Source organism: Ictalurus furcatus, chromosome 15, assembly GCF_023375685.1.
Source record: "Ictalurus furcatus strain D&B chromosome 15, Billie_1.0, whole genome shotgun sequence".
Classification (NCBI taxonomy): Eukaryota; Metazoa; Chordata; class Actinopteri; order Siluriformes; family Ictaluridae; genus Ictalurus; species Ictalurus furcatus.
Window position 1 is genome coordinate 10,699,982 of NC_071269.1, and position 13,093 is coordinate 10,713,074.

At 39.1% G+C, this 13,093-nt stretch overlaps 1 protein-coding gene across 1 annotated transcript in view; it reads right to left on the reverse strand.

Annotated features, from left to right (window-relative positions):
- Positions 1-761: 761 nt before the first annotated feature.
- Positions 762-13,093, reverse strand: part of plxnb1a (plexin b1a) — a 65,786-nt gene continuing 53,454 nt past the window's right edge. Inside the window, exons 22-37 of the mRNA XM_053643206.1 lie at positions 11,747-11,895; positions 11,535-11,635; positions 11,215-11,432; positions 10,920-11,098; positions 10,550-10,616; positions 10,221-10,367; positions 9,848-10,013; positions 9,482-9,585; positions 8,679-8,763; positions 8,410-8,582; positions 7,630-7,790; positions 7,369-7,516; positions 7,158-7,222; positions 5,780-5,855; positions 5,524-5,598; positions 762-1,577 (exon numbers count right to left, since the gene is read on the reverse strand). Of these exons, the coding sequence (XP_053499181.1) occupies positions 1,473-1,577; positions 5,524-5,598; positions 5,780-5,855; positions 7,158-7,222; positions 7,369-7,516; positions 7,630-7,790; positions 8,410-8,582; positions 8,679-8,763; positions 9,482-9,585; positions 9,848-10,013; positions 10,221-10,367; positions 10,550-10,616; positions 10,920-11,098; positions 11,215-11,432; positions 11,535-11,635; positions 11,747-11,895 (2,019 nt within the window). The 3' untranslated portion in view covers positions 762-1,472. The remainder of the gene's footprint in view (positions 1,578-5,523; positions 5,599-5,779; positions 5,856-7,157; positions 7,223-7,368; positions 7,517-7,629; positions 7,791-8,409; positions 8,583-8,678; positions 8,764-9,481; positions 9,586-9,847; positions 10,014-10,220; positions 10,368-10,549; positions 10,617-10,919; positions 11,099-11,214; positions 11,433-11,534; positions 11,636-11,746; positions 11,896-13,093) is intronic.

A 13,093-nucleotide genomic window follows, 5' to 3' on the forward strand; every position in this document is an offset into this window, starting at 1 on the left:
TGCTGTTATTCCTTCCAAAAGTATATCTCAGAATTAGTGGTCTTTCAGTGGGTGCTCTTGTTGCATGTTAAATCTGATGCATATGTACAGTAGTTTTCTGTTAAGTGCATTTTATCATCGAACATATGCTATTTGGCGATATAGTGCCATTAAATATCCTTTAAGCCAGTGCGACTTTTAAACGTTTGCGCCATTTAACTTCACTCTCATTTGCCTAAAAGCTGAACATTTTTATGCCTGAATCTTTTAACATTTAATGGTACAGTATTCTTCTTTGCTTCAACCCAGATGAGGATGGGTTCCCTTCTGAGTCGGGTTCCTCTCAAGGTTTCTTCCTCTTAAAACATCTTAGGGAGTTTTTCCTTGCCACCGTCGCCACTCAGTGGCTTGCTCAGTTGGGATAAATTCGCACCTTTAATATCTGTATACCATGTTGATATTTCTGTAAAGCTGCTTTGAGACAATGTCTATTGTAAAAAGCGCTATACAAATAAAATAAAATTGAAAAAAATTAAATTGAAACATCCTGTCATCTTAAGACTGGATGAGGCTGAATGTAGATTATTGTACACTGTACATCACATTAAACATGTGAGAGGAGAGGAGTTCCTCTGAACTCTGAACATACCTTTTATTTTGTTGTCATCAGGCTAGTCACTCTTTAAGCAGTGAGCACTTTCATATGTATTTTATGGTGTGATGCTGTCCAGTAGAAATGCACATGAACTCTGGAAAACAGCATGTGTTACTGTGCAGTAGCAATACATGCAATGTGTACAGTTTTTTTTTTTTTTTTTGCAATATTTCAGTTAACCAGGTATGCAGTTACTGTACATTAGAAAGACAAGAAATGAGTTAGGTTTAGAGTAGGTAAAAAAAAAGAAAAAAAAAAGAGAGAGATGGTAGGGCTCTTGTAAGACAAACCGTGTGCGCAGTGTTTTTTTAATAAGACATATTTTAAAAAGCTAATAAGGAGCTAGATCATCCTTCAAATATGTGAGGGAAAGCATCTTAAGCTCCCGAGTGCAATGAAGAGATTTACAAAAATCAAGATTATATTATCTTAAGATCTTCTGATGGTGTTCAGAAATAGTCCAAATGGAGATCCAGACAAGCCTGCTAGCATATTGCAAATATGAAATTTTGTTGGTGAGCAGGAAGAATCCATCTGGATTTATATCTCGACCTCTTTTACCGACTAGACTTTGCTGGACAGATGGCTTCACTGAGATGAGATTCACTGTGCGTTATAAATAAAGAACCTTAACCCCATTCCCCCAACCCCCCAAATATCACTGTAGGCACTCTGCCTTTAGGACACACTTGTCCATAGAATTTCTCCCTTTAAAACACCTTTGAGTAAATCAGAAGTCCCAGTCAGTTTGTTCATGCTTCCTAAGTCTGAACTCTATCTCTGTCCTTCGCTCTTATTTCTTTTCCACTCTCCTCAAATTTCAGCCCGAGTTAGCAGGTCAAAGGTCAGTCACTTTATTCTCCACAGCTGCTGCAATCTGCTGAAGCCTACAGCCCAACTGCATCTTCTGAGCAGTAGAGTCTTCCTCTAGAGCAGCAATTATCTGTTAGTGAGAGGGAGAGACACAGTGAAAAATTAAGGCAATAATATAGTTAAAGCAAATGGGCAGTCTAGAGATTAAGACCTTGGAATTATAAGGTTCTTACTCAAATGATGTGATGGATCACGAATGTTTGCTTTGGATTACTAAACGAGCACATAGCTTTAAATGAGGCTTGCCCTCTCGGATACAGCTATATACACTGCCCTCATCTAATTGGCTGAGGAGGAGGCATGCAACTACTTATAACCACATGCTAGGTGTTACCTAGAAAACTTGATACACATTTGTACTGATTTGAAGTACTTTTTTAAATAACAGATACAGCCACTATGCTTGTGAGATATAATTATTTAATCGTCTCTACATGATTTAACACTACCACAATATCCAGTGAAATTTACTCCAACTATATTATATTACCAGACCTGTCAAAGAGACAGAGACCAGGTTCAGAAAAGGTCATAACTCAAATAAAAATACTGGCCCCACAGCCACATTAACACACTACATGGAGTGCAGAGTTTATTACAGCAGAATGAAACCCACAGTCACTCTAAGTCAAAATCCATCCAGGCAGAGAACTCATAAACCCAAAACTGGCAAACAAATAACAAAGGGTGAGACAAACAGTGAAAAACCATATAACAATCCAAACTAGATATACGTACAACCCCAATTCCGAAAAAGTTGGGACAGTATAGAAAATGCAAAAAAAAACAAAAAACAAAAAGAGTCATCTGAAAATTCAATTTTATATTAAATCTGTACTATATTGAAAACACATTATTAACACATTATTCCATGTTTTACTTTTGTGAATTTAATTTATTTTTGAAAATATACACTCCAAAAAAGTTGGGACAGTTAACTGTTTACGACTGTGTAACATCACCTTTTCTTTTAAAAACACTTATTAAGTGTTTGGGCGCTGAAGACACCAGTTGGTTAAGTTTAGCAAGTGGAATTTTCCCCAATTCATCCATTATGCATTTCTTCAGCTGCACAACTGTACAGGGCCTTCATTGCGTTATTTTGGGCTTCATAATGTGCCACACATTCTCATTATTAGACAGGTCACGACTGCAGACAGGCCATGCTAGCACCTGCACTCTCTGTTTATGCAACCATGTGCTTGTAATCAGGGCAGAATGTGGTTTGGCGTTATCCTGCTCTGGATGGCAGCATATATTGCTCTAAAATGTGTACATATCTTTCTGCATTAATGTTGCCCTCACAGATGTGAAAGTTACCCATGCCATGGGCACTGATACACTCCCATACCATGACAGACGCTGGCTTTTGGACCTGACGCTAACAGCTTCGAAGGTCCTTTTCCTCTTTGGTCTGGAGAACACGATGGCTGTTTTGTCCAAAAACTATTTGAAATGTTGACTCGTCAGACCACAAAACACGATTCCACTGTGCTACTGTCCATCTCAGATGAGACCGAGCCCAGAGAAGCTGGTGGCGCTTCTGGACAGTGTTGATGTATGGCTTCTGCTTTGCATAGTAAAGCCTTAACTTGCATCTGTGGATGCAGCAGTGAATGGTGTTGACTGACAAAGGTTTACCGAAGCATTCCTGAGCCCATGTCAGAATATCCATGACAGACTCATGACGGTTTTTAAGACAGTGATGTATGAGGTATTGTACATATTCAGAAGTGGTTTTCGGCCTTGCCCTTTACGCACCGAGATTTGACCGGATTCCTTAAATCTTTTAATTATATTGTGCACTGTAGAAGGTGAAATGCCCAAAATCCTTCCGATTTGTCTTTGGGGAATGTTGTTCTCAGAGTGTTGGATTATTCGCTGACGCATCTGTTGGCAGATTGGCGAGCCTCGACCCATCCTTGCTCTTGAAGGACTAGGCCTTTTTTGGAGGCTCCTTATATACTATTATTAGACGATTGCTTCACCTGTTTCACATCACCTTCTTATTTCAACTTGTCACATCACTATTAGTCCTAATTTGCCCCTTTTTTGGAACTAGTTGTGAGCATCAATTTCAAAATAAACCTTTATCTTCAAAAAACTAAGCAGTTGGTAGGTAGGTAAAACATCAAATACCTTGTCTTTATACGTTTTTTTGTTTAAATACAAGTCAAAGTACATTTACAAATCACTCCTCTTTGTTTTTATTAGCAGTTTCCATACTAGTCCCAACTTTTTTGGAATTGGGGATGTACATACACAGGCTCAGTAATGCTATCACAGGGAGAACAAGTCTGTGCGATGGTAAGTAAATAAGGAAGTAATGAGCTACAGGTGAGATAGGTGAGACCATGACAGCCACAACGTGCATTATTCATTTTTGATGAAACCAAGGTGTCCGCAATGATGGTTAATTAAACAAACGTATGCAGTGTGAAGAAGCAAATCACTCCTGGTGCTTAGCTGAACAGTCATGAGCTGAACACTAACACTCATGAGCTCTGTGGTTGTAAACACTCTTTACGATCATGTCTCTTGTCCGATGCCAAGTTACACTATCTGATAACATGTCTTCATTTGAGGTCTTCATTGGTAGCTTGGAAGGCAACAGGATTCTTGCAAACATATGTATTCTGGGTATTCAGTGCCATTAACAGCTGCTTGGCTCTAACTTGGTGCAAGTCCACACAATGGATGTGACTACCAAGTCTATTTCATAACTCTTATGCTCATCCTCCTCATACAAGACTGCTGACAAGGACATGGTCCTCTGAGAGCAGCATTTATTTCTGTACTAAACTCAGTGTCTATAAAGGCAATAACAGAATATAATGTGATGCTCAGTTCCAGGACACACCCTGCCCAAGTCTGAAACTATTTTACTAAGTCAATTTGTTCAAATTTTGTCTTCGCCTCATTATAGCATCAACTATATAATCATGTCAGTTAGTGGACGCGTTTTATTGAAAACCTTCCAAATTGTTCCAATTTAATTGGTTTGCCATCTGATCACTGGATGATAGGAGTCAGCATTTCACTCTACAATAGATAATGAGAGAAAAAGCTAGCACGCTTGTAAATTGAACAGATTCACATTTTAACAGAGACCACTAAAAGGTTAAAACATAATTAACATCAAATTAGGACTATTCCAAACTGCCTGAAAGGACAGTCTTAACTGAAAAGCTCTTAGATATTATTAAAAATTATTTCACAAACAAGAATAATCCTGCATTTTAAGATGCACAATTGCAAAGTTAATACTCTAGACTCGCACTTCCTACAAACTGCTGCTGTAAAATAAAGACTGTTTTACTATAATCCCAGGATTATAAAATCATATAGGACATTCTGGATCATTTTAATCCACATTGTACTGTTTGCCTTTTCTCTACATGACTGTATACAGCAATGATATAAATTATAATCCCACTATCAATCCTACTGTCATCCAAAACAGGATGGATTCCCTTTTGAGTCCCTTTTGAATCCTCATATCAGTCTTTCTTGCCACTCTTGTCTCTGGCTTGTTCAGTATGGTTCTGGATTTCTTTAAAACTGTTTTCTGATAATGTCTGTTGAATTTAAAATGGAACTGATGTGATTTTAAGATTGTGAGCCATTAACCTTTGACCATCAATTTGGTAAAAGCAGATACAACTTTAAACTTTACATAACATTAATTACACAAATTCCATTTATGTAATGAAATTACATTAAATTACAGTTTATATGTACTTCAAGTTTTTCTTGCTAAAGGTGGGTCTACATGTTACTGAATTACAGGGTGTACTTATTTTCTCCCACCTGCTTTATGAATGTTGGTTTACTTTTTGGGGAAAAAATGACTACATATTGACATCTGAGGTTATTTGTTTGTTTATAGACGTTTGTGAGGACCACACAATTGTTATTTAGACCCTGAAAAACAAAAACATAGAACTGAAGTAGGGTGTACTTTCTTTTTCCCTTGACTGCTGGTTAGAACAGGCTGGATGCCAAAATGTTCTTACCTGATCATAATATTTGTTGATGTACTTGTATAACTCATTCAAGGCCACTAGATGATTCACTTCACTTGAGTAATTCTGCAAGGGCAAAATGTAAGTATGGTCAATGACATGACCATATAGGCCATAGATACAGGTAAACAGATGCACTAGGTAATTATTATTTTAACTAGAGCTCAGTGCAAGTGACAGCATTCAGATAAATCAAGTACCAATATAGTATCTATAATATTAGAGAAGGATAAGAGGTCTCGCTTACCCTGGACAGCTCTGCCAAAACAGAGTTCATTTCTTGGTCACTGGCAGAAACATTATGCTTTATATCTGCATAATACCTGTGCAATAATCAGAATTTTCTTGGTCACAAACATGTTAATTAACATGTTGATTCATATTGGTCATTGAGGGTTTAATTTTACTTGGTGAGTGCATGAACACTGGTAATAATGCACATGCTGATTATTTGGCTTATAATTTTTTTTAAAGCAATTAATATGTGGTACTTTGTTAATGTTACTTATGGCATATTAATGCTGATCAAAAATACTGCAATAAAATGTTGCAGCCTTAAAAACATCCAAAATGTTAGCTAGCTTGTCCTTGTTGAATCCACCTAATCACAGTTCACTTGAAACTGGGGTTAATGGACATCAGGTGCTATGCTGAATTTCTACCTAAGACTACTTAGCTCATAAACAACTTTATTAATGGGCCAAAGCAGACTTATGTCAAAACCAGTGAGATGAGAAAAGTAGAGTTTTTTTGTTTGTTTTTTTTGTAATTAAACATTTGTAGTTTTTTGAATCCTCAGCTACCATCATGGGTCGAATGTTTGAGACTGTTGTATCCATAATTTTTTTTTTTGACTTTTCCCTGTTTTTATTTTGTTTTTACAAACAGTACATTTATGAAGGATTGAAAAATCTTCTATTAAGTGTCCAACTGTCGTCTTTGTCACGATTTCCCCTCGAGCTAGTGCTGTAGCATGCAGCGTGCTCGGAAACCTGAAGCATGAGCTCAATGCACAAGCTCGAAGCGCGAGCCCGATGCGCGAGCTCTTAGCAAACGCACATTTTTGGGTCTTCAGTGACATTGCCTTTGTTTACTTTCGACACGTGCTTTTGTTATTGTTTATGTCCTGTCTCCACCCCTGTATTGTCATTGGTTGTTTCCAGTATGTGTGCATCATTGTTCTCAGCTGTCTTGTGTTTCACCCCTGATTACGCTTGTCATTTAAACCCCTCCTGTCTCTTTGCACTTTGTGAAGTACTGAGTGTTCTCACCTTACCAAGCGTTTGTACCCATTTCCTTGTTTTGTTTTCTGTTCATTGATTTTGCTTCTTGTTCCTCGTTCTGGATTCTTGGCTTGCCTAGTTCATGCCTGTTTACAGATCGCCTGACCTATTGCCTGTTTTTCGACCACGCTATTGTCTCATGATTTGGATTTGTCTGCGTGCCTCTCTTTGTTAAAAGCTCTTTTCTGCACTTGCATCTGCCCTAACCTCCATTACGTTCAGTTATCTGACAAAATCAGCTTTCCCCTTTTAGTTAAACGGTGCTAATAATTCTGGAACTCACTACACCCACACAAAAAACCCCCAACTATCTGAATGAAAAGAATAGCAGAAATCATTCACCTTTCCACCATCTGTTTGTAGCGTGGGATATCTCGAGCATACAACAATTTGTTAATAGGAGAATCCTGCATAAGGAAATATACATGCAAGGAAAAAAAAGCAGTTAATAGCATTCATGCCTTAAAAGGCTATGAAAGTCGAATATATATTCTGTTTTTTTTTTGCTCGGGGTTTGCTAGTTGTGTAAAGCTTCTCCTCTGGATTGGCTTACCCTGCCCAGTTTGTGGTCAGCGATTGTGCAGGAGTCCATGAAGGTTTGAGCGATAACAGACAGCACTGCGTCCACATTGTCTGAGGTCGGAACATCAAAGATGAATTGCGGGTTCTTCAGAATATTGATCCAGAACCTCAGAGGTAGACTGCAAACCATTGACACACAAGTAACTTGCTTCACTATCAGCTTGTCTTCATCACAATGGAACAGACTATTCCCAACAACTGATAGCAATGTATTATATTATGGAACAATTACCTATTTGTCTTCCAGATGTGGATGGTTTCAGGGTCAGTAATATTGTGTTGTGCTGCCTGATCATCCAACAGATCAAAGAAATATTTCACAGCCAGAGGAACTGGCTGACTGGTACTAAGAATCACGGTGAACAAGTCGTCTACAAATTTTTGCAATGTGCCCTGCAACACAGAGACAGTCATGTTAGTGTGCGTATGGGTTGCTACATTGCTAAACTAAGCTACTTTCAGACACTACTTTAATCTACCTTTGGTTGCAGTCCATGGTTAGGTCATGCTGGCAAGCATTGAGGAAAGATGGACTAGACAGCTACGGTGGTGCAAATTATGGAAAGAAAATCCCACATAAATTCTGACCAATCCCACCCACTCTTGCAGACATGCTTGACCAATCCCACCCGTTCCCACTGTTATTATTTTCATTTGTAATACTTTTTTTTTTTTTTTCCAAAATAGAAACAAATTAGTAATCTGAACCAGGATAAAGCATTTGCTGAAGATGAAAAACAGTGAACATGGTAAACCCATCAGGGAGCACCATTCCACATCCAGTACGTCCTCATGTTAATCAATATGGCCTTTCTTAGTCTTGTGAGCTTCATATCACACAGCCTGCTCCCAGGCACATGAGAGTAAAACCTTTGTAGGGACTAAACTTTGAACTTTCCACAAAGTCGAGAGTAGAAAGACGAGAAGACACCATACAGCTAGACTGCTTGCGGTTGTGTGTGTGTGTGTGTGTGTGTGTGTGTGTGTGTGTGTGTGTGCACGTGTGTACTACCTTCATAGACAACAGGCGTGTGAGGTAGATCTCTGGTATGGCTTTGGCTCTCTCTCGCTCTCTTTCTCTCAGACTCCCTCGTCTGTGTTTGGACAGCTCTGGCTCTTCACTGGCTTTCTCCAGATGCCACAGCCTTATCCCTTCGTCTTCCCCATCCTCTAACATAGGAGTCTCTGGCAGACAGACAGAGAGTATGAAAGAGAGTAACCTGGTTATGTGGTAATATTCATATAAATCTTCTTGCCAGAGCAGTGTACTATAAGACTCACTCTCTCCTGGTATGTAGTCATGACTGTCATGGTGGATGTCTTTGGACTGTCGTGATACCAGTGTTACGGTGGCACCATCAGGAACCTGACACAGTAATCAGAAGCAAAGTAAGAACAACTAAGGATCGCAAAAAAGTCAGTATATCAGTTGCATCAACAACATCGAAAATATGGCTATATGAACCTATGTCGGAGATGAGCACACAAACACAACAGAAGAGATTTAGCTATCACCTATAGGCTGAAAAAGTTCAAGCTGTATTTTATTTATGTGAGACTGATCTACTTCTGACACCAGGGACATGAATGTGATTCTGAAGGAACTGAGCAGTGAGTCCACCTCCATGGTGGTTTAGTGTTAGCACGTTCGCCTTACACCTCTGGGATTGGGGATTCGGAGCCCGCCTCCGCCCTGTGCGCGTGAAACTTGCATGTTCTCTCCATTTAATCCGGGTATTCCGGTTTACTCCCCCAGTCCAAAGACATGCGTTGTAGGCTGATTGGCATTTCCAAATTGTCCGTATTGTGTGTGAATGTTTGCGATTGTGCCCTGCAATGGGTTGGCACCCCGTCCAGGGTGCCCCACGCCTTATGCCCCGAGTCCCCTAGGACAGGCTCCAAGCTCGCTGCGACCCGGTGTAGGATAAGCGGTATGGAACATGGATGGATGGATGGATGTCATATTTATAGTGTTAAAGTAGGTAATTCACTAAAGAACATCAAACCGAAGCTTTATTGAGTAAAAAATTAATCATTATTCACATTCCTATACATAACATTATACTACAATACACAGATTGGACCTTGTAGTGCTGCAAAGTGTTTAGGCGTTTCCATGATCCCTGCACCACTGAGGTCAGGTCTTCATCCGACAGGATTAGGTGTCCCGCTATCCCAGCCCTCCATTCTACATTAGCAATGAAAAAGAGACAATATTAACTTCTCCTTCCTTGAAGACACTGTACAACAAATCAATGCTGGTAATTAAGGAAAGATTTCACTTTACGATATGCCAAAACATGAGCTTTCTTCATTAGCATTCGACATCATAACATGCTAGTTATATAATTTAAGTATAATTTTCTTTACCTCTAACTGCTTTAAGTCAGAGTTCACAGGGCTACAGTGTATTCAGTTGGTCTAATGCAAGTGGCTGCAGGAGCTCTTACCTAAGTGCACTGAGTCTGTGGAGGGTCTCTGAGAGTATGATGTGCCCTTCCATGTATGCTCCAAGATCTTCTCCTTCACCTGTGTGATGGTGTCACAGTCCAGCACTTTTACAGGAACTGTCTGAGACTCATTTGGGCCTCCACTGGTTACCAGGACATTCAGTGTCTGAAGCGCAAATACAGAACAGGGTGATGTACTACAATGTAATTTATTCCTCTGAAATAGTGGCCTGGTTATAGTCCTTTAAGAAGAACTGTCTGTAAAACCTTAATAAAATAATTACCTGTGACTCTCTATAACACTATATACAAATACACAAGGAAAGACAAGTGATTATATGACCAAAACTTTTACACTGGATGTATTTCTTACTAGTATGTGGTACTCCACGTCATCACGCAGTAGCCGGTTGTCGTTGAGAGTATATTTGGCCTTGCTAGTTACAGCATCCACAGGGCCCTTTTCCACCTGGTGTTTTATGGCTCGGAATAACATATAGAACGACTCACCTGCGGATTCCTGCATTACACAAAGCAACCGAGTGAATTACTAAACAAAGCTGAGCTCACAATTCTGTGTAGAACAGTTTCAATCTAGGTAATTACATTAACAATTCAATTTGACTTATTATTTTTTTTGATCTGAGATTAGGTATGCAGGTTCACTGTGGGTGAGAGTGTAGGTTAATGTGTGGACGTTACTCTGAGGAAGGAATAAAGGCAGATGGACATCCAGTTGGTAAGCAGCTTCTCCACCACTGACTCGGTCCTGCAATTACAAGTGAAGAGCAGCTGAAATGCAGGGTGCACTGCTGAAATCTTCTAAAAGTTGAGCGTTTCTAGAAGCAAACTCACTGACTCCAGGGGAAGTCTGCATCTAATCTTTAAAATTATTTTGTAAAGTTTGGATTTTATTTGATTACTTATTTTTGGATATAATATTTTTGCTTACTGCTGACTATGTGAGCATCATGGTGGGATTTGTGGTTAGTAATATAATGTAGACTGTGTTTTGTTGGTCTTGAGAAAGACGTTTTCTGCTTAGTTTAAGATCGAGATGCTGGGCACTGACCTGCGCAGCATAAGTTTGGGGTTTTTGGTGGTGTACTGCTCCACCAAGTGACTCAACAGGGTTTTCAAAATGTCAGTGAAATACTCCAGCTTTTCATGCAGTGCCACTGTAAGGAGGGAGGCCACATATGCACGGTCCCGCGGAGAGAACGTCCTCTGGCTCTCCAAAGTGTGGATGAACTGCTCATACACACACACACACACACACACACACATTCAACATCACTATATGACAAGCATGATTTTCCATATCATGTCAGCATTACAAATATTTTTTAATATGCAGAGGAAGCTACCTTGATGAGGAACAGCTTGCTGTTCAGTAAATTGGAGAGCTGGACGAGGCCCTGCTCCACAGTAGTCCGACGACAAGCTGGCACATCCAGATCTCGCTTCAGTGGCGACTCCCGGTGGCCAGGGAAGAATATCCTCTCAGCATAGTTGCGGTAGTCCAGGAAGGGAATCCCTGAGCCCACCAAGTCGCTAGACATGTCCATCATCTCTGTCATCAAATCTATCAATAATGAAAATATTTAGATTTATAACATGGGCTTTGCCGACGTTTTAAAGAAAAACGTATACAGTAAGCTATACAATGTTCAAAAGAGTATGATACCGGTGAACTCCTTTTTACAGCGATCTCTCACGCTGGTCTCTAGGTTCTCTAGCTGAATCTGAACTTTCTTGTAATCCCTCAGAGCTTGTTTACTCTTCCTCCTGATAAACACACATACATACAAACATATGCATAAGAATGCACAGATGAACACATAATACTATCAAAAAAGGATTATAACTGACTACAGTTACTCTTGTTGTGTGTTGTACCTGTATATAAGCACGATGACCAGTACAATAAGAGCCACAATAGATGCACCGACTCCAACACCCACTTGAGCTTCCAGAGGAAACAAGGCCTGGCCCAGAAAGTCATATTCCACCCTTCCCAGGGAGAAATTCAGATTCCCCATCCGTACCTATACACACATACCACAAGATGAGCTGTAATTGGAACACTGTGTTCTACTGATGTGGCTGTATTTATAACTTTTTTTCATTTTGAAAAGGAGCTTGAGTTATTTGAACCCGAGTTATTTAGATAATAGTAGTCAGTTGTGAAATTTATAGAGATAGACAGATAATTGGTTTTACCAGTATTTTTCCCGATATTTAAGCATTTTTCCATAATCGGATATCGGTTGTGTAATATCGGATCCACCGATAAATGGCGCCGTCTTATGGACGTTTTGACCGCCACTGCAGCACTGCAATCTGAGGGGTGTACACAGGTAAAATATACTTGCTTTGCTTTAATTAATAAACTTTATTTAACATAACAGCCATTAATGCACAAATGAGATGTGTTACATAAATGGTTGATATGTAGTTTAAGCAGCTTGGTGCCAAGAAATAGAGACTAACTCACAGAGTCATGTAATCGCTCAAGTCATGTCCCAAAGACATAAGTTTACCTGAATTAAATAAAAAAGCCTTGAACGTTCACGTTGGAAATAAAACCGCTTAATTGAATTCTCTCTCGGTTGTCTATGCTCATCATTAGTCTTGTAAAATGTCCTGTTCATCATTAGTCCCGTTCACTCATCGGGTCGATGCTCACAGATGTCCCAGCATGGCCGTATGTAGCGTTTAACAAGATCCACTCGTTTAAAACTCCCTAAATTATATTAACATTTACTATATAACCTTCATTTTGCTAATAAAGATCTAAATAACTACAGCTCTTTGGAAATGATTTATTTATTATCTCTGCGAGCGATCGCAGTTTGAGTATAGTTCTAGCAATGGTTTAGATTGTTTTATGCTTTTTTAATTTGTTAGAATTATTTTATGAGCTTTATTTGTTTGACCTGTTTGTTTACCTCATCGAAGCTTTTATTTAAAAAAAGAAAAGACACAATAGTAACTTTATTTTTTATTTTTTACAGTCTTTCAGACCCCTCTATTTATTGGGTTGTTTTGTTTTGTATGCAAGGAGGAAGTGAAATTGACAAAATTGTTGTAAATAAAACAGTTTGTAAAGTTCAGTCAAAAACAGAAGTAAAACAACAAATAAAAATCAGCTCTGCATATCGATTTATCAGGCACATAAACATGCCAATAATTGGTACTGGTATTGGTTATAAAAATTGGCCGATCTCTAGAAATTTAACACAT